At 34.8% G+C, this 27,373-nt stretch overlaps 2 protein-coding genes across 7 annotated transcripts in view; one reads left to right on the forward strand and one right to left on the reverse strand.

Moving 5' to 3' along the window:
* SLCO1A2 (solute carrier organic anion transporter family member 1A2) overlaps window positions 1-17,473 on the reverse strand; it is a 64,498-nt gene extending 47,025 nt beyond the window's left edge. For 5 of the 6 annotated variants that reach the window (XM_074325943.2, XM_074325945.2, XM_074325942.2 and 2 more), the window contains exon 1: window positions 17,316-17,473. The gene's annotated coding sequence lies outside the window, so the exon portion shown is untranslated. The remainder of the gene's footprint in view (window positions 1-17,315) is intronic. The other variant, XM_074325947.2, reaches the window with a different exon arrangement.
* Window positions 873-9,440, forward strand: IAPP (islet amyloid polypeptide). Its single transcript, XM_074324906.2, is given in 4 exon segments — window positions 873-912; window positions 4,490-4,571; window positions 8,802-8,846; window positions 8,848-9,440. Coding segments are annotated over 4 exon segments (306 nt in total). The 3' UTR covers window positions 8,987-9,440.
* Window positions 17,474-27,373: the final 9,900 nt, after the last annotated feature.

Genomic DNA, 27,373 nt, shown 5'->3' on the forward strand with positions numbered 1-27,373 from the left:
GTATTTTCCTATTTGCTTTTTGCTAGAAGGTTAGTTTCTAGATTGGGTCCAAGACCCAATTCAGCAAAAACATGGAGTCTGTTATAATTCTCCCTACCACAATTAAACATCCTCCCCAAAGACAGAAATTCATAATTTTGCTGTTTAACATATTCTCTTACTAGAGAGGTTGGCTATACACAATTGTACAAGTCTTTATGTGAGGTCTGACAATGTTCACCAACTCATTCTAGAAAAGTTGCTCCATACTTCATTGCTGAATATCACTATGGTCACCTTCAAAGTACTCCCCTTGGGAAGCTATGCACCAATGCCTGTGCCTAGTCTACCCTTCAAAGCAATTTTGGAACTCATTTTCTGGAATGGTTATCAGAGCTGTCATTGTATTACCCTTGATGTCCTGAATGTCATTAAAATGTCTTCCTTTCAATATTTCCTTTATCTTTGGGTAAAGAAAGAAGTGATTGGGGGCCAGATCAGGTGAGTAGGGAGGGTGTCCCATTACAGTTGTTTGTTTACTTGTTAAAAACTCCTTCTGGGACAGTGCCATGTGAGCTGGTTCATTGTCATGACACAAGAGCCATGAACTGTTGGCGAAAAGTTCAGGTCATCTATCTTTTTCACGCAGCCTTTTCAGCCCTTCCAAATAGTAAACTTGGTTAATTGTTTGTCTAGCTGGTACAAATTCATAATGAATAATCCCTCTGATATCCAAAAAGGTTAGCAACATCCGTGCAACAAATTTGTGAACTTAGTTGTCAGACCTCATATGTTCATGTGGATATTCTTTGTATGAGTTAAGTATGTGCTTGTGCTAGAAATAGCAAAGTTGAAAGAAATCTGAAGAAATTTAGGGGTAAGAAGTTGAGCGAATGTGTGGAATGACTACCACATTATCACTGGGCAAAGCACGTTTGTCAACAGAAAACAAATTGGTCATGGACAGGCTGGAAGACCCCAGCAGAATGAAAAATAGTTCAAAACAGTCATAATGGAGATTAAAACAGAAAGTTAAATGGAAATGAGTAAAAAAGTTTGTGAATGGCATTGATTGCTAGAATGAGTCAGATTGGATAATATGAATTTATACGGAAGAACATCAATATCTGTATGTGATTTATGCCAAAAACATAATAATTCTTTCTCCTGTATTTGATGGCATATATCTCCTCATCATCCTTCTTCTATCAGATTTGTTCAATCAATATATATTATATACCTAATATACACAGAAATGTTTTCTAGATGCTTGGAAGATAGGTAGCTTTAGAAGATGTGATTCCTATCTTTGCAAAGTCTATCGTCTAATAAATAAGATAGCTACAGCTGTAACTATAATTCAAAGTTATGTCATGCCAATGCATAGACTAAGGGGTAAGAGTGTAGGTTCTGGAGCCAAACTGTCTTGATTCTAACCCTGATGCACAACTTTTAGCTATGTGGCCTTGGAAAAATTATCTACCCTCAATTTCCTTATCAATAAGAGTACCCACCTCAGAGGTTTGCTGTGAGAATCAAATGAGCAAATATGTGCAGTGATCTTAGCATCATGCCTGGATAGAAAGTACTCAAAAAATATTAGTTACTACTATTAAAGGAAATAAAAATCTCTTTTTACTTAGGGAATCAGAAAAGTTTTCACGATTAGGCACCACTCAAGTTGAACTTGAAAGGTAGAGTTTAGACAGCTAGAGTGAGGGGAGAAGGCATTCCAAACAGGAGAGTAAAAGAGCAGAGGTCTAACATGAAACAAGCAGACCTCCTTTAAGAAGCTCTGCATTTCCACCATAGGCACATAGGAGTCAAGGTCAAAATCTTAAGGTGGGCAATTGGTAACAAGTGAGATTAAATGCCTAATGATTGCTTCTCCTCTTGGTCCTCTCACATTCTCCTCTCCTGTTTCTAACCTGATGTTTTTTTCTGTGTAAAAAGACAGGGATGGATTAGATGATTCCATTATTATTCAGATGAGAACACTGAAACCAAAATCATGACAAAATTAGCTTAAGGTCATATACTAGATATTTGCAGGAGCAAGCCATCATCTGCCCTACACCCAAAGCAGTAGTTGTCTCACCGGTAATTTCTTTTAGTCTTTCTCCAACTCTTTCCTTCTAAACCCTAATATACACACACACACACACACACACACACACACACACACACACACACACACAATATCTTATTTTCCATCTGTTTACAGGTAGACAATTGTGTATTCTAATGTGAACACCTTGAGGTAATGAACTCAGTTTTGCCTATATTGACCCAAAGGAGTGATTGGTTTCAAGCCAAACAGAAGAAAGTAGCCCTGTAAACCTGCTGTTAGGGGTATTTTTTTCATTAGAGTAGGAAGATTACAAAGAATTCCTTCATGTAATCCAGTTGGCTAATGCTGTTGTGTGTGAAGGAGAAAGCAGAGCTGATAAATTCTGATTTACACCCCAAAATCATGTGAACAAGTGAGGCAAAAAACCAGTGCATAACACTAGAAAAAAACGAATAAAAATTAAATTTTTAAAAAAGATTACTTCTGAAATATTCAAAATAATTCTCTGCATCTTAAATTAGTAGGTGCTTGCCAGTTTTGCCTTTTACTTGGGACTTGCATAAAATTGGTATCAGTATCCCAGGGAGCCAAAGTATTATATCAAGTTAGCCAAGCAATTTTTTATACAGCTTTGCATAGTGCCAGGTAGGTACTAGACTAGTCAGACGGATCACTTCTTAAACTATATAAATGTCTAACCACTATGCTGTAGACTTGAAACTAATATAGAATAACATTGAATGTCAAAATAAATAAATATAGTGTTAAAGAAAAAGCAGGCATTTTGGTCTAAATAAACACTAAACCATGTATCAGCAAAGCTAAATTTTAATCCAGGAGTCATTCATCGCGAACTAGATGTATGATATGGACAAGTTATTTAACATCTTATTTAACATTTCTGAGCTTCTGTATTATTTCTGAATCATTGATTACACTTTGTTAAATGCATTAATTATCTTCTTAAAGGAAATCATTATTCTTACCCAAATTGTTTGATTTTATTTCATGTTTTCTTTTCTTTCAGAATATCAGTTAATTTCACTGAGATTATAATTGCAGAATCACTGAATAAGTAGAACAGGACTTTTAAAAAATTTCTTTCTTCTCTCCTGAAATATCTACTAAACACCCATCAAATGATATTATTCAGCTTTAAAGAAGTATATGAAATCAGTGGAATAAATTTTCTTACTGGAGAACTTCCACTTTCTTTTTTTTTAGATTACACAGACATGTACATTTTCACTGACAGTTGTAATTTGTTTTAGTTGCTATCTATGGTATTAAGTTGTCATAATTTAGAATATTAACTTAAATAAAGCTTAGACATACAAGAAAAACAGAACAAGTTGGGAAAAATAAAGAATAAGTTGGTTACTTAAAAAGTAATTGCGATGTTTCTATGTTATAATGGAAAAAGTGCTTAAATAAAGTGCAGCTAGCGATGTGTCTCTATTTAAATGCTAACAAATGAATTTGTGAATTGACAATTATTGTTTTTATGCCTTTAATCCTCCCTCCCTCTCTTCATTATAAATGTTTTTTGGCTCTCTTTTGTGTCATTTTTTATACACATGCCCTTATACCTCAGTCTTCTACTCAATGCTATTAAACGATTGGGATTATTGGGGTTCAACTAGATTCTCAATGTCCCTGGCTTCACTCCTTGTATATAAACACATTTGTTTTTATTCTTAATTGCTTTTTAAAATCAATTCCTTACTAGAACATACTATTTAGTCCTTCAAAACCCACTCTGTTATTTTACAAAGATGGCAAATTTAAACTTCTGCTGAGTGTGACACACCATTAACTGCACACAATCTGTAGCTCCTATATTAATACTCACTGATACGTTAATGTAATAATGACCCATCTGCTACTGCTGTCTAAGAGGCAGTTTCTATCTACAGGGATGGAAATGATGACAGAGTCTCTCTGAGCTGCCTGATGTCAGAGCTGGGGAAGGTGGAAAGGGTATATAAAAGCTGGATTACTGGTTAGTAAATTGGAGGTAAATACTCCAGTGGATGCAAGCTTGGGATTTTTCATGAAGCTTTCTTGCTATCAAAGGCATTTTCTTATATTGCTGATACTGAAACATTAAAAAGTAAAAAATTTCCTGTTTCTGGTAAAGTATTACTTATTTAGGGAAGAGCAGACTTGAGATTAAAGGAAGAGTAAAGGTAAAATGTACTATAATATCAATTTTCCAGATTGTGTAGAGAAGGAGATTGGGAAAGTGAAAATTTTGAAAATATTTGAAAATTGTGTGAACAGTATTAAGGGACTATGTCAACAAAATTATAATTCTTGGAGGTTCTGTTTTTTAAAAAGATTTTTAAAGTAGGCTCTACTTTCAAATTCCTTCAATTAGAGCTAAAAGAAATTTCTTGATTTCAGTGCTGAATTACTATTTTCAGAACATTTGAGAAGCAGTGTGCACTCTGAAGCTGCCAGCAGTTCTCATCATGCTCTCTGTTGCATTAAGCCCTCTGAAAGCTACACTCATTGAAAGGTTAGTAACTTTAAATCTTGTTTCTTTTGTAAAATATGGGAAAAATAGAATTAAATACTGCTACATAACTAACAACCCTTGTGCCTTTAGAGTTCTGACGAAATCATCCTTGAGAACAGTACATTAAGCTATTCAACTGTTCCTTGAATCATGTGTTCTTTAAAGAATAATGCCAGTGGCTGATAAATGCTTCTGATGAAACTTCTAACAAACAGAAATGGATAGTTCCAGTTTTGTCAAGAAATATGCTGTTGGAACTTAAAGCAGCGAAGGCAGAACAGGAAGCGGGAAAAACCAAAAGGTAGTAATTTCTACTATATTAACCTGATTCTTAAACAAATTGGAGAAACTTAAAGTGTATATTTCATATCAGGTGGAATTTTTTGGTATATTTTCATATATTCTTTTTCTCAGAGGGCTCTGGCAGTATCTAAAACTTTTATGTCACCTTCTAGAAATAAAAATGTATAGGAATAATCAGGGAGAAATGAAAATTTTTAAAAAGTTAAATTTAGAAGAACTAGTTACAAAGCCGTTTGTTCTTAGGTGATTCTTTCTAACTTGATAACTGTTTTGTTAAGAAAACAGAATTATAAAAAAAATATTCTTCATGAGGTTACTTCTGATCTGCTCTAAATGTAAATGAATATTAATACTTCTTGAACATGTTTTCAATGGATAGCATGTGCATAAGGATTTCCAAGGAAGGCTTATTTTGAAAGGTGTCATGTCATTTAAATGGTTGGTCATTTGGAGGAAGTCTAAAAACTAAGTCAGGTGAAAGTGTTAGCAGTAATTACAGCTTTCAAGTGGAAAGCCTCTGAAACTATAATTCTTCATGTATTTAAAGGATTCTTAAGTCCAGATTCATGCATAAGTCATAAATAATATGAGGATGTGTGTACCTAAATCAGTTTGGACTTAACATGGGCTTGTGGAATGGAATTTATACTCTTTAAGACCAAGGAGAACTAAATTTTCTTTTGAAAACAGTTTGCTTTAAGTCATATTAGAATTCTTTTCAGAATTATCTGCATCGTCTTTATTTTCCTTTAGAATATTTTTGTCGAGGTGGAGGTGTGTGGCAATGTGTAAAGATTTCTACAGCACCTATGTACAATACATAATAAGAATTATCAGAAGAATTTTCTTCATCATTTCAGGGTTTATCTAGTTTATAGGATCTTCTCAGAATTGACTGCAATTTTCAAATTTTTTTCTGGATAAAAACAACTTTAAAACTGACATGAAGTGTCTGGTAAACTAGCAGAACAATTGAAGGATGACAGGAAAATTAGCAGTATTACCTAGTATTTCTGTCTATGTCTTGATCTTTTCTTTCATTAGATATAGACATTTGCTAAGCACTTTTACTCAGTGTGTCTTTATGGATATTAATTTATTATGAGGTGAACTTCACTCAGAAAAAGAATAGTACATACCATTATTTGTTACCAAATGATTTTTATGCTAGTCAACACAATCTCTTACTTTAAATTGTTAGAAATACATGTAAAACCTTCTTCAAATTGATTTTTATGTTTCCTGAAATCAATATATTTGGTCATTTTTTTAAAGGGGAGGGAGAACTTATCACGCTGAGCTGTTCAACCATGTAATATTCTATGAATTTCATAAAAAGCTGATAAAGTCTACGTAGAAAATTTCTCAAATTTTAAACACCTTTAAAAAAATAAGACTGGTATACATTTTTTATTCAATACCATATTTCTCTCAAAGCACAATCATCTCATTTGAGATCTTCTTCAACTTTTAGGTATACTTGTCTGAGATGGGATTAAGAGGTAATGAACTGACTTTACAAGCCGTACCAAAAAATAAGTATTTTATATTCATGACTGAGGCAAAAAGATCACACACTTGCCCCCCCCAGCCACCTTTTTATGCTCAGCAGCAAATATCTACCTCGCAGATATCAGAGGGTAGCTGAAAGTATAACTCCATGGGTTTTAAGCTATAATCACTAAGAGCTACCTGTAGGAACTCACACATCTCCACAGATGAATGTTAAAAGCTGGAAGCAAGGATCATTTTAAAAAGCCCTTGAAACTAAGATGTTTTAAAAGAGAAATTTTAAGAGTTACAGTTTGGCCTAAGGTCATCACTGTTAAACTCTCTTAAAGTCAAGAATTTCAGTATATGTGTGCACATTTGTAAGTGGTCAGTAGCTTTAAACTAGAGCTTGTTACTAGCTGGTGGGCAGGCTGGACTCATCTGCCTGGAAAATCAATGGAGGAAAAAGCACCTGAAAGTCAGTGAAATCATAATTATGAAACCAACCAACATAAAAGATCATAATATTTATTTTAAGTAGAATAATGGCCCTTCTAGCTAACACAAATAACAATTTAGTTAGAATAATTTTAAATCCTATTACAGTCCTTGAGAACAATTATCAAAGTACCACTCAGACATTTAGCACATAGGGTATTTTACACTTTGCTCCAAGCATATGTCAACCATAGCTTGGGACAGATATCCCTTTGAAATTTCCCAATCTGACCCATGGTGTTTTTTTTCATTGATTTAAATTTATTAGTGTGAAATGTTTGGGTCAAATTCTAATTCCTGGTGTTTTTCAGGAAACATTTATTGACTTTTAGAATTTTTGGCCAGTGTATGAATTACTGGCTTAGTCCATGAAAGCATTAAGCCATTCTTTGGAAATGCACATTAAGCCATGCTTACTACACACGCAAAATCTGAATAGATAGTATAAATAATAGTGATATATAGACCAGGTAATTAGGTCCCAAAGTATAATTGGTTTGTCAGTACACATTTATACTCAACAGATATCCAGTTCACTTGATTCTGCAAGAAGGATTTTCTGTATTTGGGAGGAAATATGACAATAAACACCTTAAAGTGTCACAAATGTTAAAATATTTACTCTTAGTCTATCTCTACACAGAGATACAGATAATGAAGTATTCCCCACACAAAGTAGATACGTAGAGATAAAATCCATTGCATTTTGCCCCAGGTTATGTATGTCCACTGGCTTCTGGACATAATCTCACACCTATGTCTCTTTCCCACTTTACACTTACCCAAAGTTTCACCAACATTTTGATTTATATTGCACTGAAAATGAAAACATTTCCCTGTCTTTCCTAATCATCAGCAAAAAGAAAGCAATGCCATTATTCTGTATCTATTTCCAATACCACTTTGCAAGTACATTGAAACAAAAAGGTAGTATAAAAATATAGAGTTAATATAAATATATTCTGTAAACAAAAACAGAAGTTAACATTGAAATGATTTAATCATAGTTATTTCTGACTTACCTATAATATTATATGTGATTGTTCCAGATGGTTGAAAGAATGTGGTGAATATTAATACCATTGACATAAAAAGTCTTTTGGTTTTAACATTTCACCTAGTCCTGTCACTAAAATTATTGAAAGCATAGGAACCAAGTAGGTGGCAGGAAGATGGTAATGTTTACATATTTATGCTAAGAGTAATAGAACTCCCACACTACAATAGTCAGAGTGGAATTACCCTTGAGACTTTGTAATACTCCTGATTCAATTATCTCAGGGAACTAACAAAAATTAACCTATACTGCTTAATTCTTATTGGAACAATGTAGGAAATGAAGATATATATTTTTAGTTCCTTATTTTTCAGATTACATAAATATTTTACATTCTAAATCCCTTTTATATATCAGGAAATAGATTATTTTTAAATTAAATTTATTGTGGTGACAATGGTTAGTAAAATTACAGAGGTTTCAAGAGTACAATTCTATAATACATCATATATATGTTACATTGTGTGCTCACCACCCAGAGTCAGTTCTCTTTCCATCACCATATATTTGACCCCCTTTACTCTACTCTACTATTACCCCACCATCAAAGAGATTTAGAAGAATATAAGACAAACACACTTTACTATTATTATCTGGAATATATTCTGAATTTCCAAAGAAAGGATCATACTGCAAAATTCAACATTGTTATAATGGAAGGTTTGTTATATGATCTCCTGGTCAAAACTTGATTCTGCAGCATCTTCGAGGTGCCAAAAAAAAAGTCTGTCAGTCATCCAGATGATTCCAAATCAAAACAATGAGTAACTGATGTGAAAACATTTCCTTTAGTTTTCATCAATATGAGATATTTTGTGTCATATAGCTGTATCCAACCCTGCATCTAAGACTAGTCTTTCATGTTTATTCCATGTTTCCAGGCCTCAGGTGGAAAAACGGAAATGTAACACTGCCACATGTGCAACCTGATACATATGGCAAGAGGAATACAGTTGAGATTTTAAACAGAGAACCATTGAATTACTTACCCCTTTGGAGGCCAATGTATTTGTACAGTTCTTACTGCTTATGTATAAATACTCTAGTGATTTCCTGTATAATTTAATATCTTTTTCATTTCTAGCCTGAATATTTGAGTCTGTGTATCACGTTTGTTGCCAGTACCTATAGATTGTAATGTTAAAATGGTTTTAAATTTAATAGTAACTAAGATCCCATAATAAAAAGACAACGTCTTATAAAATGAAATATTCTTGCTATAGATTTTTCTTTTAAAAAGCGATGTATTTTGCTTATATTTATGACATGAGTTTGAGAACAAAGAAGAAAATGGGAGCTGAAAACTTGTTAATTGTAAACAGCTAATGATAAAGTTATGGTTCTGAACATTAGAAAACCAGCAGTAGTAACGATCCTTGTTAAGCAATCTCTTTTTGCATTAGATTTCTGAAATGAGATAGTGTTGTTTAAAAACAAAAATAAATTAAATCCTGCTCCTGACTCAGCTGAAATATTTAAATTTTTTTTCTTTTATGGTGAAGTGAAAACTGCTGAATGAATAGGCCCATATCCAGTTGCCAGTCCCTTGAGGTCTTTCTCATGTGACTTCAGACCACATTTTCATCCACATTGCTACTGCTCTCCATGTACATTAACCTTCTATATATTTCATACTCACACTCACCCACCTTCATACCCTTGCCTGGACAATTTGCTCACTTTGCAATATTTTCCCCTTACCCTCTGGGTGTCTACACCACATTATGTCTTCTCAAATGCCACATTCTCTAAGGAATCTCTCACAAAACTTTCAGCTCTGCTCTGAATTTACATAGACTCCTATCTGTATTACTCATCTGATATCAGTTTATGCAAACATTCACTCAGTCACTCAACAAATGTTTATTGAGCTCACTTTTGTGTTTGATATTATCTTAGTGGTTCAGGTATCAAGACTACCTTGAAGAAGTTGATGGCTTCTACCTCGTATTTTGGTTATATGTACAGAGGTGTTATTTCCTCATCTAGCCTGAAAAGTACCTGAAGACAGGGATGTCTGAGTTATCTCTATAATCTCCACAATAGTTAAGCCCATTACTTGCACATAACAGGTGCTCAATAACTACTGTTTAAATAAATGTATTTCCTGAGTAATAAACAAATAAATGAATGAGTAAATTTTAATATGAAGTTAAGATTTAATACAGTGTGATAAAGTTAATAGTGTAACATCTTGAGCTCCCTTTGTAAAACAAAGATAACAGTTGCAAGGTTTTGTTAAATGTGTTAAAGAGTAGGAATAAAATATGCAAAGCACCTCGCACATCTTTGGTGTTCAATCAGTGGTAGATATTATAGCCATGGTAACTATACACAAACAAAAGAATGGTCTGGCATAACAGTGCGTACCTTTGTTATTAATAGCAAATAAACAGGATTTAAAAAGAGAGGGAGAACAAAGATAAAAGTAGGGAACAAAGGTGAGCTCAAAACAATGCGGGAAAAAATTCAAACAAACAAAAAGGGAAGTAAAATAATGAAAATAATCTACCCAAATCCTATGTAGGATTCATATCACTAGATACCCTTCCTAGTCCAGTAACCAATGACACAAAGGCACTTGTCTTGCACAATCTCTTCTATAATTACAAAGTTCTGACAGAATTATACAAGATACAGTTTCAAAAAACTCCACCCACTTTGATGTGGGAACATTCATTTTATTATTTAGAACAAAGGTTATGATCAGTGAGAAGTGGCACACGAATTCTAAAAAGGAAATAGCAAACAATATAGAAATAACATATCTGGTAGAGTTTACCTGGGTTGTAAGTAGAAGAGAGAGAGCAAATTCTAAAATTCAGAACGGATAGAATTTAAGGGGCCACAAATGTTACCACATATATAGCAAACTACATATTAATAAATTCAGTACTTTAAAAATTGAAATTATGGACAAGCATTATAAAAAGGAAAATTAATTTTGTCAGGAAAATTGTAGACTTCAATTTTAAAATCTCTTCATCTTCACAGGCACAATGCCCTGATTATCCTATAAACATGTGGATTTGGGGCCTATGTAATTGAAATGTTGAAATAATTACTATGGGCTTACATAAAGGCTAGGAGGCTGGGGTCCCACCCACAGCTATCATTGTGATAAAACAGTATTCTTGTATTCATAAAGGGATAATTCACTTCCCTTTATGGAATATGTGCTTCCACTTTCAGAAATATGAATTATCTGAACAAGCAACACAACAGATCTTGAGCAGAACCCCTGTCCAGAATTAATCGCCATCACTTTCTATAATTTGAAATTCATCATTTTGCATTTTAAGGGCCTTTTAGTTCAAGAGTTTCTCATTAAAAGACAAATCCCTCTTGAAGGGGAAATCCTTATCATTATCAACTAATACTCTAGTTCAAGTTATTTAACAGCTAGCTACGAATAAAACCCGAGGAGAATGGGATAGGCACCTGGAAACAAGAAAAAATGGTGAGGGGTCAGCTACAAGGAAAAGAAAAAGGAGGAACAGAGGGAAAAAGCATAAAGGAGTCCTGGTTAGATTATAATTTCTCTGGTCAGGCTTTGGGGCCCACATAAATTTGGAACCATTTTCCTGCACATAGCTAGACATCATCAGAATTTAAAGCACCAAATCTACTCTGGTTATAAAGATCCTAAATGTTAACCTGGGTCAACAGGGTAGAGAAGGCTAGCAGGACAAAATTGGGAAAAAAGCAAGACAATAGAAATCATTTGTTTCTCTGAAGTTCCATCAGGTTTCCTGAAACTGTATTGAATCCTTAGGAACCCACTTTTTCCAGAACCGTCCTGCAGAAAGGCCACTGGAAAGGAAAAGCAGCCAAGAAACAGAACCAAATCCTTTGAGTCCCAGGAAATTCAAGCTCAGTTTCCTGAAATTTATTTGAATTTGAGTTTGTAATTAGTATCTGTCTATACCAGGAGATATTGTCTAAGTGTGGTTAACTTTAATAATATTAAAGTAAAATTAAACATTTAAGGGATTTCCTATTGTGATGTTGAAGAACAAAAAAATCAATAGGACACTGAAAGCTACTACAGTAAGACCACTCGTATAGTGGAAAGGACAGGGTTTTTAGAATCAGGCAGAACTTTGTTAGGATCTTGGCTCTTTTTCAAAACTTTGTATCCATTTCTTAACTTCTTTTAGCCTCAATTTCCTCATTTATATATGAAAAAATAATAATATTTGATTTACAAATATATGAGGATAGAGATAGTGCATAAAAATCACTTAGTAGATAATAATACCTGGCAATACAAAAATACTTGGTAAGATTTACAACACTTAGTAAATTTTAGCTGTGGTTAGTATTAACGAAAATACTAGGATATAGCATTGACCAAAGCATGAGGTGTTAAAAACATTATACAACTTGATTACTTTCACATTTGGCCCCACCTTGATTCTCAGACTTCTGAGTAAAAAATAAGAAAAAAGTAAACCCACAGGTCAAGATGTTTAGGACAATCTAATAGCTACAAATGGTAAAATGCTGTGAATGTAGGATTAGTCTTCTAGAGTATATTCGAGTGTAGAAAAGAAGATTTTGTACTTTGTCATTGCAAACACCCTCGCACAACAATCTAATGAAGGCTTAAATGTGGCTCTTTTAAGATTTAATGTGCCGAGGCTCTTTGTTATCTTTTGAATCTCACACGTCTCTAGTACATGTTGACCTTTGTGGTATATTTGAACTTAGGAGCTGAATCATCTAAAATGAGTAATGCACTGCTTTATTACCCAAAATGATCTTGGGTACGTGACCAGTAAGCTGAGGTAAATTGTTTATTCCATCTAGAATACAGGGAGGCATCGGGATATATTATTTACACGTCTAAAAACTAGTTGTAATTATTATAGTTATATTTTACTATATGTTTTTATCTGGAATTTTGCCTCAGAGAAGCTTAGGTATTATTACCATCTACACACTTTTCTTTCCAGTAGATCTCATTAAACTTCCTAGAATTGATTCACATAGGAGATATCTAAATATTCTCTTTCTGGGTCCTAAAAAAAATAGATATCCACATGGCATATAATAAAAAATGAGATAAATAATGTAAAGTGCCTGTCAGAGAGCTTGACATATTACAAATTTCAATAATTGATAGCTCCTGTTGCCTTTATTGCTAAACAAAATAACTGAAAATTGCCAAACCAAAGTTTCATCTTGTCCTTCTTCCACCTTTACAAAGCTGTATTAAATTAACACCTAATACATTTTTTTCACTTTCTGTCCTCATTTCAAATATGGGACATGCAATTTTATTTATAAGAAATCAACGGCTATTTTGAAGATTTAAAATGCCATATAAAACTCTGAACTTATCATCATTATTATAAATGATAAATTCTACTTTAAAAATCTTCTGTCATAGAGGAGCCCAAATTTGATTTGGATGTTTCGACTGTCCTTAACAATTCCACTTCCTATGGAATTGGTGTGATGAAAGAGTGAAGATAGGGAATATATAAAATGGAATCACTTTAATTAAGCTGCTAAAATTATTAACATTATTAAGGTTGAGGCATGAGGAAACAATTCTATTCTTATCCTAACTTGCTTGGGAACTTAAATTTTGAACTTTTCAATCTTGCGTCAATGCCTGGATATATATCAGTTCACTGTGTGTCAAAACCTAGACCTACACCAGACCTCCAGATAACCCTCTGATTACCCCCTAAAGGGCTCACATATCCAGACCATGTGATATCCGTCTAACATCCATTATCCAGAACACCAGACGTGACCAGACCACCTGGCACCCATCTTCTAGACCTCCTGTCATTCATCATCCAGACCACTTGACATCTGACTGATTAACTGTCCTGGATTAATCCTAGGGCTATGAATGCAGGACTGATAGCTCTCATAATGCACTTTCTACTCTAAGAACTGTTAGTTTTTCTTTCTTCTTTGGAGCACTACTTCTGGGTTTTGCCTAGCTGTATTTCCATTGTATAAACCCTAAGACTTTTGATTAAATCTTTAACATTTATTTCTAGTTAAAGCCTCCAGACTCTGAATTTGTTGAGCAGATGGCATGCCTCTAAAGTTAAATCTATTCCCATGATTCAAAAGATGTCTTCAGGTTAAATGGCACAATATTTATGTTTAGAAAATATTTAAGTAGAAAAACCAGCAACAGTATACTGAAATGAAAAAAGGGTTGCAGGAAGGCAAAATTATAATCCTGGTATCTTTTTGAGAAGACTAATGTTTACTGAAAGGGATGTGTTATTGAAAGAAGACATTAAAGTTGAAACAATTCACCCTTGTGCTCACAAACAATATTTACATTAGAAATGGATTCAAGCAATTGTCTGGAACAAACAGGATTTATGTGATGATATTAGAAAATAGCCTTATTCTTCTCCCTCCCCTGCTTATCAAATTAATTTTCTGGGGCCAGTTCCTTTCCTGACACTAAATGGAATCTCAAACAGGTCAACTTTCTGTTGCTTTTCAAAAAAAAAAAAGAAAGCCCCCTGATAATGTTTAATCCCATTAAAAGATTCTGTTCTGGATTAATATATCCAATTCACTTTGAGGGTCAGGGGGTGGTAGATGAGGGGGTAAACAGGATCAAATATATGGTGATGGAAGGAGAACTGACTCTGGATGGTGAACAAACTGTGTGATATATAGATTAGGGTTTTCAAGCGGGAATTCCTGCCTGTTCTTAGGAAATCTATTCGCTTTCCTGTTCCCGAATCCCAGGAAAAGTTGGTCAGCAAATCAGGAAAACGGCTCCTTGAACCCAGGTGGTTGGTAGTATCAGCCATCACTTTGTGGAAATGATTCCTCATGGAGAACAGAAAACAGTTTATATCTTGGGATTCGAGAACGGGAAAGTGAAAAAAGATCCTGAGAACGGGCAGGAATTCCTTCCTGGAAACCCTAATATAGATGATGCATTACAGAATTGTACACTTGAAACCTATGTAATTTTACTAACCATTGTCATCCCAATAAATTTTAATTTAAAAAAAGAATTTTATTTAAATTAAAGCTTCTTTCCTCCCACTACAACATATCTAAAGCCTACTATTGGAAGAGTCCATGTTGTTTATCTCTATTTTCTTTCCCAGATTCTCCCAACCTTCCCCACCCCAACATATCCATCTCTTCCCCCACAACTAAACACGCTGCTTCTGTCTCCTCCAGAGGTGAAACTTGTAAGGGAGGACTTAATGAAGCAGGAAATGTCATCCTTGCCTCTTTTGGCGAGGACAGATATTTAAAACTGACTCTCATCGCCACTTTTGTGAGTCTTTGGAGATCCCACCTTTCATTCACAATTCTCTCACCTGCAGTGTCTTTGGTAAGGTAAATGCACCATTCCCCTCATCTGACTAGTCACACATAATTTCTCCTTCAAATTTAGAGATTCAACATATACTTTTATATCCCTTTTCTACTGAGGTCTCAACACCGCTGCGTATAATCCAATCAGTCCATATCTAAAACAACCCAATATTAACTCCGGTGGTCTGACCCACCATTGACTGGGGTGCCAATACTTTTAAAATAGACCCTCTCTTCCTTCTGCCTCCTGGCAGGCAGATTTAAACACTGCCTTTTACCTTTTAGACTTCTTAAGCAAGAGTGAGACACCAGTCCCCTGTGTCTTCCGAATTGCAAAGGACAAATATAAAGCGCTCTGAGCAAATTTAAAGTCATGCTCACTAGGCTTGAGGTCAGGAGAAAGAACACCTCATCCTGCCCTGAAATTGAAAAAGATTGTAGGTACCTGCCACACTGCCATTACTAAAACCTTCTGTTATGCTAATCTGATTAAAACAGCAAGTCATGAGCAAAAAAATAGGCAAACAATTCATTGGTACAAAGCACAATAACTAGACCCAGTATAAATGAAAATATATAATATAAACACTTCAATAATAGCTCATCAGAAGAACTACAGCTTACTTAAAAAATGATCTTGATATAATAAGTAGATCATTATCTGGAAGGAAAATAGCCCTGGGTAATATCATGTTTGAAAATAAAAAGAGTAATGGATTAAAGATTTTAATATAGAAAATAAAAATACTTGAAAAAAATTTGGAAAATATCATTATGGTCAGGAAAAACTTCAAAAAGACCAAGAAACTATTATGGGGAAAAAAATTACAGTTAACTTCATAATACAAATTACACAAAGGCAAAAAGAAAAATACTGTAAATAAGGTTAAAAAATATATGGAGAAAATGTTTGAAATATGTATAAGAGGCAGGGGTTTACAGCTCTAATATAAAAAAAAACAAACCTACAAAATGATTAAAAAAACCAAACATAGGTATGAACTGGGGTTCATAAAAGAGGAAATGCAAATGGACAAAAAGATTTATAAAAAGTCTTTTATAAAGATACTAACTCATTAATAGCCAGTGATATGCAATTCAAAACAATGCAAACTCTTATTTTTTTATATAATAAATTAACAAAATTTAAAGAGATTTATGATCTCCAACGGAATAGAGAAATGGTGGGTTTGTGAATTGCAGTACACTTTTCATTTTGTAATTTCACTTTTAGAAATCTATTCTATAGAAATGGACACATTCCTTTCTAAGGATATATAGACCAAGAACGATTTACATATACTTGCTGACCTAGAGGAAGGACCCTAGTACATGGTTCAATGAACACAGCAACAAGTCAAATCATGCATATAATGATATAATGATGATCCTATTTATGTGGCTAAAAGCCAGGGGAGGAGATGTGTACATAAAAACAAATAATTACATATATTTGATATAATTTTTACATGAGCATAGAAAAATGTAAGAAGATATGCACCAAATTGACTTTTTCCTTTTACACTTTTGTGTTATTTGGCCTTTTAAAAAAACAACTCATTTTTGAGTTTTGAAAGAAAACTCCAAAGTGGTGTGTGTGTGTGTGTGTGTGTGTGTGTGTGTGTGTGTGTGTGTGATGTGCTAGGATTTTAGGAGAGGGAGGAAGGAATATGGACACCATAGGTCCTGATCAGAAACTTCGGCGATGATCTTGGAGGAACAGGATATACAAAGAGAGATTTTTCAGGCCATGGACAAAGAACAGAAACAATATTTTCTGATTTAGACTCATTTCCAATACTCCAAACGACTTGTAACTACATATTTGAAAACAAATCAAAGTATATACCCATGTGTTTGTTTGTGTTTGTGAAAAACCAACATTATTATTCTTATATGATCCTGCATTACAAAGAATTGTCACTGTCAGGAAATTATAGACAAGTTAATTAGAAAACCTAACAGGGTCTTATGTTTGTAAATGAGTTTTAAACCTAGCTTATATTTTTTCCAAGCAAAAATGACCAAATTGCAACCCATAATAACCCAAATAAATGAATTTCTTTTACCTTAGTATTCACCACCATCTCCGCTCACTGCTGTTTCAATACTGTAAAATCAGCAGATTTTTTTTAAAAAAACATTATATATTGAGTAACCAATATAAATAAAGCTCTGCACCCACGTAAGCTGGAGCTTCTTGTTCTCCAGGAAATCAGAGCTGCAAATAAAGGGATCTTTGTTTATATAAATTTTAATCCTCTGGTAAAGTTTCTTTGGCTCTGAGGGTTGCATAAAGCAGGTTATAGAAAAGATTAGTCACTTGGAACCAGAAGCTCCTCCTTGCTGGTTTAGTTTTTATGTGTGTGTGTGTGTGTGGGTGTGTGTGTGTGTGTGTGTGTATGTGTTTAACAGTTAACCATTATGTGGCTGTGGCTTGTACTATAACATCATGTCAAAAGGCTACAGAAAAACTCCATTAATGAGTTAATGTTACTTAACTTGCTCAGCCTCAGTTTTATCAGTTATTTTTTCTTTTGTAAGACTTTAACAAGTCTATTTTAAAAATCAAAGAATTACTTACTAGTTTATTCATTTTGTAAACTAAAATGCTTAAGCACTAAGCCTGAGTTACATTGTCTGTGTAGCTGGATAACCTAAGAAAAGATGATACCAAACAGAAATAAACTTGGAAGCATAGAATTGCTGCAGACCGAAACATTCATTTCTATAGGGTGGCAGCAACATTTGGAGAGGGACCAACCTTTTGATACAGAAGGTTGACGTGACAAAACCACTGTTTACCAATTATTCTACCAGTAACTTTCTAGCTGGATTGGATAAGTGAAAAATTAGAGGACTTGTCAGGTACTAAGATGGTCATATCCAGGTAGAATATGGGATTGACTGGAAAGAATAGCTTCAATTGATATTTTAAAAGAGGAAACATGATACTAAGGGCATAGAATGCTTAAAAGGACACCCTGAACTCAGATCCACCCCTGGCTAGCTATGATCTCAGACAAATGCATTAGCCTCAGGTTTTTAATCTAAGCTATGGGATAATTACAGCACTTACTCTCAAGGAATTGCTGAAATTACTGTGCTTTCATTCAACAATTTTTTTCTGAGTGCCCTATTTCATGCCAAATACTATTCTACATGCTACGGGTATAATAATAAGCAAAACAGCCTAGTTTTCTGCCTCAAAGATTTTGTTTGTTCTGACTAAAGGAAAGGAAGAACATAAACAAGTCAACATACAAGATTAAGAGGGACCCCTTTCCCTTCAGGAGACCTATTTAATAAATATATTTTAAAAGCTGTGAAGGGTGTGTGTGTGTGTGTGTGTGTGTGTGTGTGTGTGTATGTGTGTGTGTAATAACCAAATCAGTTAGGACTTTTTCTCTAAAATATCTTCTCATGATAATACTTAGTAATTCTCAGATATTACTTGTACTGCTCCTCAGCCTCTGCGGGTGAGATTTTTTTCATTGTTTTCAACTGTTTACATTTGGAGAAGGAAGGACAAAAAAGTGTCCACCCATCCTGCTGCTCTGTGGACAGAATCTGGGAACTGCTTTAAAAGTGGGCAGGGGGTGGGGGTAGATTGTGGGGAAGAGGTGCTCTGATTCCTCCTATCAACTCATCCATAGCGGACATGGAAATTCCAACCTTTCATTTCTCTTAAGAAGCCCCAAGAGGAAGCTGTCTTCCCTGGGGGGGAAGGAAATAATCACGGTGTATTTGGAGATTGACAAGATTGGTGTAGTTGGAGCAGGGTGAACTATCTTCACTGAGGAGAGAAGAGGACACAATAAAGCTGGTGTGCTGAGCAGAGGCCAGACCACATACAGTGCTGTATGTGCAGCAAGGAATTAAGATTGTTTTCTACCAGCAATGGGATGCCATTAAAGGATGTGAGTAGGGAAATGACTTGATCAAGCTTGTGTTTTTAAAAGAATCAATTTGGCTGCTATGTAGAGAAAGAGCTGGGCACAAGAAGCTAGAGTGGAGCCAGAGACCCTAAACTGTCTACTAAAGAAATAGTCCAGTTCCTTCTCTGTGAGATGAAAATCCATATCATGTTGTAGATACTGGTCCTATAAATTGCCAAATTAAAGCTCTAGGCAGGTATATGAATCAGGAGAGCAGGCTATGAAGCTGTTTTGGTCACCCTTTTAATGTGGGACTTGTTTGTGGCATTTCAGACAGAATGCCAAACTGCAAAAAAGTGCGCTTGCTATCCAGTCTGAAATGGATAGCAGAATAATGTGTCCAAAGATCCCCAAGGTATCCTAAATCAATTTCTGAATGCCTGGTAGAATAAAGTTTAGTTTTGTTTTCAAACAGCTTCAGACTTATAAGTACACAGATGGTGAAGGTGTAGAGAGTTTGTAGATAACCCTAGATAGGCATCTTGGGTTCTGAAAGCATTGCTAAGTCTTGATCCCGAAAGAAAACTGAGAAGCTTCCTTTAAACTCTTTTCACTGTTTGTTTTCCCTCAAATCCTCATCTCAAACTTGCAACTCTGGAGATAATAATAATTCCATTGTAAAGATTCCATAGTCTGGATCATAGCGTTCTGTTTCTTTTCACATTAGATGTGGCAACTGTTGGGGGATACCATTAACCTTAAGGTCTGGCCTAAATACTATCTTACCATGCTACCGTGTGTCCCCAAAAATAAGACCTAGCCGGACAATCAGCTCTAGTGCATCTTTTGGAGCAAAAATTAATATAAGACCCGGTCTTATTTTACTATAAGACTGGGTGTGATATGATATGATATGATATGATATGATATGATATGATATGATATGATATGATATGATACCGGCTCTTATATTAATTGTTGCTCCAAAAGATGCATTAGAGCTGATTGTCCGGCTAGGTCTTATTTTTGGGGAAACATGGTAGCAAGCATGTTGTATTGATATCCCCGCACCATAAGATAAAAGATTTATTATTGGATGGATAGTATAGAACAGGGTTCCACAAACTATGTTTTGGGGCCCCATCTGGGCCGCCCCTTATTTTTGTAATTAAAGTTTTATTGAAACATAGCCATTTAAATTTCACCTGTAACTGCTTTTGTCACTACAATGGCAGGTTTGAATAGTTGTGACAGCACCTTACAGCCCACAAAACCTAAAGTATTTACTATTTAGCCCTTTACAGAAAAAATTGCTAACCCCTGATTTAAAATAATGCTTCTGGAAGCAGTAGTGCCAGTTTGTGGTAATGCCAGCAGAGTTCTGGTAAAAATTGGGACTTACTGCTAAACAGATACCAATGTGAAGTATTGGAATGAATTCATGTGTGACAGGTGACCTGTTGTCATCCTTGCCTCTGAAAATAACTTTTGAGATCATGATTATGTCTCTGAGTTGTACTGTACAGAAGTACTTCCTTCAGAGGCTTCACACCTTGCTTATATCCCTCTGAACATCAAACACTACACATATTCTCTCCTCTCAGCGAGCACTGATTAGTCAAGCATGGCCCCTCATAAATTTTTTCTGTGCCCTATTTTTAAAATGTGAATAGTGTCAAATATATGGTGATGGAAGGAGATTTGACTTTGGGTGGTGAACACAGAATGCAATATACGGATGAAATATAAATATACACTTGAAACCTATCTAATTTTTTTAACCAGTGTCACCCCAATACATTTAATAAATAAAATTAATTAATTTAAAAATATTTCCCCTTAAAACAACTGAAAAAATGTGAAATGTAAGCCGTGTAGAAAATCTTTCATTCAGGAAAAATGTTTATTTTATGGACCTCAGGAACACAGAATTTGATTAATCATATTTCTTGGTTCACAGTGTGTTTTCATCATTGCCCTTGCCTGGTATGCTGTTATTTATATAACCTAGAAACGTGTCGATAAACTACTTGTCTAACTATCTGGTTTCCCCCATTAATCCACCTCCTGTTTCATCTAGTCTGTAGTCACCATCAACCAGAATCTTGTGTTTATTTTGAAATTTTTACTCATCATTCCCTTGATTTCATTTTTACATAGTTTTACAATTATGGAGGGAGGGAGAGAGAAAGGGAGAGAGAGAGAGAGAGAGAGAGAGAGAGAGAGAGAGAGAGAGAGAGAGAGAGAACACATGCATGCATGTGTGTGTTTGTTTTAACTTTATAAAGAGAGTTTCAGGCTGTATATAATTTGAAGGGACTCATTTTTTTGCTTATTGATATCATTAATTTTATTACATACTATATTTTTGTAGTTAATTTATTTTATTGGTGCATAAAAAAACTCCATTGGATGAACGCACCACAGTTAGGTCATCTACTTTCCCTTCAATGAGCATGCTGGTTTGAGAGATAATACAAAATATATATTAGTCTCTGCCCTAGTTCCTGGCACAGAACTTCCCAAACCATTGTAGTTTCCTAAGTGATAAGAGCACTAGGAATATCTCTTGTTCTAATATTTGTCTTTGACACCTCCCCTTAAAGAGGGCTTCTAAAACCCTAATAAATTCAGAAGAGATAAGAGCACAAGGAGCATTTTTGTTCTATTGAGGTCACTCTGGATGTAGGTCCTCGATGGCTTCTGAATGGGGGGCTGGTCACCAGAAAGACCAAACCATAATTAAAAGCTTGGAATTTTCAGCCCTAATCTCTATCCTCCAGAGTGGACAGAGTTATAAAAATGGTATTAATAACTGATCATGCCTATGTGAGGAATCTTCCGTAAAATCCCAATAGTATGGGGGTCAGAGAGCTTCCAGGTTGGTGAACTCATCCATACCAGGAGGGTGACACACCCCAACTCCACCAGGAGAGAAGCTCTTGTGCTTAGGACACTCCCAGACCTCACCCTAGGTACCTCTTCATCTGGCTGTTCCTCTGTGTCTGTTAATAAACTGGTAAATGTAAGTTAAGTGTTTGCCTGAGTTCTGTGAGCTATTCTAGAAAATTAATAGAACCCAAGGAGAGGGTTGTTTGAAACTCCAATCTTAGCATCTGAAGTGGGGGCAGGGGACAGCCTTGTAGGACTTAACCTGTGGGATCTGATGCTGTCACTAGGTAGATAGTGTCAGAATTAAGTTGAATTATAGGAAACTCAACTGGTGTCACAGAGAATTGCTTGCTGTAAGAAAAAAAGAAAACATCTGGTATCAGAGGTATTGTGAGTGTGGTAGTATTGTGAAAGTAAAGGAAACACACAGAAAGAAAGACACAGGAGAAGAAAACTGGGTGGTTTTTCTTACACTGAAAGACTAGAATTTCTATCCTCCTTGTCTATTGACTCTTCTTTTATATTTTTTTTTTGTCTTTTACTTCCTTGTTGAGGATTTCCTGGTCTTCTCTTTCATTACCTCATTCCTCAAGCTTTATCCATTCTACTATATTCATTATCCCAATTATTTTTTTATACATAATATTCCTTCTTTGTTCTTTTTATGGTTTATTATTCTTATTTCACATTGTTAATAATCATTCTTTACCTTTTTATTATATTTATTATAAAATTTTAAATTTCTGTTTTACCTGTTCTAATATTCTCTGTTTATATCTGTAACACAATCTGTTGTTTTCTTTTCAAGTGATTGTGCTCTCAGATGTCTTGTCATCTGAGCCTGGGAGCTCATTTTACCCCAGAGATATTGGCTCATCTGCCAGGAAAAGCGAGGTAGTAAGACCAAACCTCGTTTTCTATCAGCCACAGTCAAATCAGAGGTGGGAAATGATGTACCTCTGGATATAAAATCCCAGATTAAAAAAAACACAATAAATCATTTTTTCCTCCAAAATAATTCTTCAGGTCAGGTTTCTATTATTTATTACCCAGGTAAGAATAGCATGAGGAGGAGATATACTTTAGATTATAATTTCCTAAACCTCATAACAGAGCCAGCCTCACGGGTGTGTGATCTGTGCAGTCACACACAGCCTCATGCTCAGTGGGGCCCATACTTAGTTTCAACGTCTGCTTTTCCTCCTGAAATTTGAACAAAGAGCCCCAAACTGTCACTTTGCATAAAATGGCAATAACTGTATACTATCAACTACTATTTTCAATGTAAATGGATTAAGTGCTCCAATCAAAAGACAGCATGGCTAAATGAATAAGAAAACAAGACTCTTACATATTCTGCTTACAAGAGACTCACTTCACATAGAAAATCACATGCAAACTGAAAGTAAAGGGAAGGGGAAAAGATATTTCATTAAAATTGAGACAAAACAAACAAAAAAAGCTGAGGTAGCAATACTTATACCAGAGAAAATAGACTTTAAAACAAAGTCTGTAAAAAGAGACAAAGAAGGATTCAGTAATCTCATTTCTGAGTATTTATCCAAAGAAACCCAAAATGCTACTTCAAGGGGATGATAGCACTCATATGTCCACTGCAGCATTGTTTATTGTGGCCAAGATATGGAGGGAACCTGTGGTTCATCGATGGATGAATGGATAACAAGTAGGTAGTAATATATACAACGGAATGAATATTGTTAGACAATGGGTGGGAATGGGTTCTTGCCATCTGTGGTGGCTTGGACGGATGTGGAGGGTATTGTGCTGAGTACAGTGTGTCAGACAGAGAAAGACAGATGCAATGTGATCTTGCGAGAAAATAAACAAACAAAACAGAAACAAACTCATAGATGAAGAGAACATTTTGATGATTGCCAGATGGGAGGGGGTTGTGGTGAGTGAAAAGGGGAAAGGGATTAAGAAGTACAAATGGGTTGTTTGTACTCAGTAGTCATGGGGATGTAGTGTATAGCATAAAGAATACAGTCAATAATATTGCAATTACGGATGGTGTGAGATGGGTACTAGATTTATCAGGGTGATAGATGGAAGGGGAGTTGAGGGGCAGGGTGAAAATTTCAGGGGTTTAAGAAGTACAAATTGGTAGTTACCAAATAGTCATGAGGATGTAAAATACAGTATGGGGAATATAGTCAATAATATTGTAAAAACTATGTATACCGTGTTTATGTATACCGAAAATAAGACCTAGCCAGATAATCAGCTCTAATGCGTCTTTTGGAGCAAAAATTAATATAAGACCAGGTATTATATTATATTATATTATATTATATTATATTATATTATATATTTTATAGTAAAATAAGACCGGGTCTTATATTAATTTTTGCTCTAAAAGATGCATTAGAGCTGATTGTCCGGCTAGATCTTATTTTCGGGGAAACAGGGTAGCATCAAATGGGTAGGTATTAGACTTATTGCGGGATCACTTCATAAATTATATAAATGTCTAACCACTATGCTGTACACCTGTAACTAATATAAAATAATATTGAATATCAAGTATAATTTTTTAAAAAATCATGGTGACATAAGGTACAGCATAGAAAATATAGTCAATAATATTATAATAACAGTGTCAGATGGGTAACAGTCTTATTGGGGTAACACTTTGTGAGGTATGCTATACACATCTAATCACTATGTTGTTTTGTACATCTGGAACTAATAAAAAATAAATAAATAAAATTGTAAACAGCATACCTCCATATGTACACGTATTATTGATCCCATTTTTCTTGTTCTGTGTTCCACACACTCAGCACTTTGTAACATGCAACCCTATTTATTTATTGTGTGTATTTCCCTGGTAAGACAGAAATTTTTGTTTGTTTTATTCACTGTTATATCCCAAGTGCCTGGAATAATATCTGGTACATAGCAGGTGCTCAGTAAATATTTGTTGAATGAATAAATAAGTGCAAATGTAACAATTTAAAGACTTTCAGATGACATTAAAATGGTCATACTGATTTGCATTACATAAATGTCCTTCTTTTAATTCATTTTATTATATTGTTCATTACAAAAGTAAAACATGCTTAATGAGCATGGTTAGCTAATTTTGATTAATACAAAGTTTTGTGAAATGAATATATTCAGACTTAGAAATTTAACACATTAAATCATTAAATAGAATCCATGATGACTGGGAGGAAAACAAAGCCATTGCCTTAGAAATAGTTATATTTATACAACTATTTGATACATCAGTTAGATCTAAATATAAATATGAGGTCTGACAATTAAGTTCCTAAACTCATTGCAACAATCTTGCTACTCTTTTTTGATATCAGATGGATTATTCATTATGGATTTGCACCAACTGGACTAATAGTTAACTAAGTTTACTATTTGAAAGTATTGAAAGGGCTGCATGAAAAAGTTAGACGACCTGAACTTTTCACCAACAATTCATGGCTCTTGCATTATAACAATGCACCAGCTCACACGGCACTGTCTGTGAAGGAGTTTTCAGCCAGTAAACAAATAACTGCATTGGAACACCCTCTCAACTCACCTGATCTGGCCCCAATGACTTCTTTCTTTACCAGAAGATAAAGGAAATATTGAAAGGGAGACATTTTGATGACATTCAGGACATCAAAGGTAACACAACAACAACTCTGATGATCATTTCAGAAAAAGAGTTCCAAAATTGCTTTGAAAGGTGGACTAGGCATTGGCATCCGTGCATAGCTTCCCAAAGGGGTTACTTCAAACGCGACCGTAGTGATATTCAGCAATGAGATATGTAGCACTTTTTCTAGGATGTGTTCATGAACTTAATTGTCTGACCTCATGCAGATACACAAATACAGATCTAGATGTACATACACATACAGGTACACACAAGTACTAATTATGTTAGTCTGAAAAGTGGCCTACTTCTTTCTTATGGCTAAGCAACCTCACTATAGGAAGGATAGCAAGTTGAAATCTATGTGTGATAAAATATGTCATGCCTTCTCACAAAGCAAATTCACAAAACGATTAATTTGAACTGGGTTTTCAAGAGTGATTAACTTAAATTGACACCACCATGGTCAGGAATGGCATAAGAAAATCAAACTGTCAATGAAGTCCCCAAATTATAAATCACATCATGCCTACAGCTAAATGTCATAGATAAATCACAGTGAGAAATGCCAGCATGAACCAGTGAATTCTTTTGGACTTGGTAATTTCTTTGACTTTGCAAATGATACAGAATGTTGCCTTCAGTTTTGCACACTTTCATACAGCACATCAAAGGAAAATCAGAGATGAGCAACAGGAATAAATATGGCTTAAATATATTGGGGTCAATCAAATATTTCTGTACTTACATAATTAAATAAAAGGGGCTTAGGTTAGGATCATGTTCAGTGGTAAGCACAGAAAACTAATAGTGGCTTAAACATACAGCAATTTATTTGCCTCAGGCAACAAGAGGCCTGTAGGTAGCCAATTCAGAGTTTAAAAAATAGCTTAATTAAGCCTTTAGAGAAGGACCCCTCCATCTTCTCTACATCATTAACAAATACACCTTTATTTTCATACCTGTGATCTTATGGTTGCAAGATGGCTGCTCTGTAACCCTAATCTCACATCCACATACCAGAGAAGAAGAAGGAAAAGAGAAAAGAAGGAACTAGTGGTACATATATCACGAGAACAAAGGCTTCCCCAAATCCCTGGCTGATTTCCACTACTCATTGGCCAGCACTGTGTCACATGGCCACCTCAGCTGCCAAAGTGTCTGGAAAAAGATATTTTTAGGTAGTGTATTGACAATTTAAACAAAATTGGGATTCTGTTAGTGAGGAAGAAGGGGAGAATGAGTATTTGATGAGCAACTAGGAGCAGATGTGCTGATAAGGGGAATACAGAAAAGAGAACTTCTAAGAGAATAGAGCTTTCAGAAACAAGTAGATTTAGGGGCAAGTGGAAAAAAACTGGATCATCATAGGAAAGAAAGAAAAAGGACCTACAGATATAAGGGAAATCAGGAATATTGTTAAAAGGTTATTCATGTTTTACAATTTTATTCAGTTTGTAAAAATTTTGACACATTTCTAAATTACCTTTTAATGTGAGAAAGATAGTTATGTTATGTTTCCATAAGTCATGGCCATCTGATAATTGACTAGCATTCCTTTTCAACAAGAGCATTGATAAATGCAGAAAAGATCATATAGGTTCCTGGGGCAGATGGCTGGGGCAAAAGAAAGGAGGAAATAAATGGGTATCCAATTCTCCAGAGTTATAACTATTTTATAACTGACAAAATTTTTCAAACATGATTACTTCAAACATGTTAAAAAATGCATCAC

This window comes from Rhinolophus sinicus, chromosome 1 (genome assembly GCF_057876585.1).
Source record: "Rhinolophus sinicus isolate RSI-liver-muscle chromosome 1, RSI-T2T, whole genome shotgun sequence".
Lineage (NCBI taxonomy): Eukaryota > Metazoa > Chordata > Mammalia > Chiroptera > Rhinolophidae > Rhinolophus > Rhinolophus sinicus.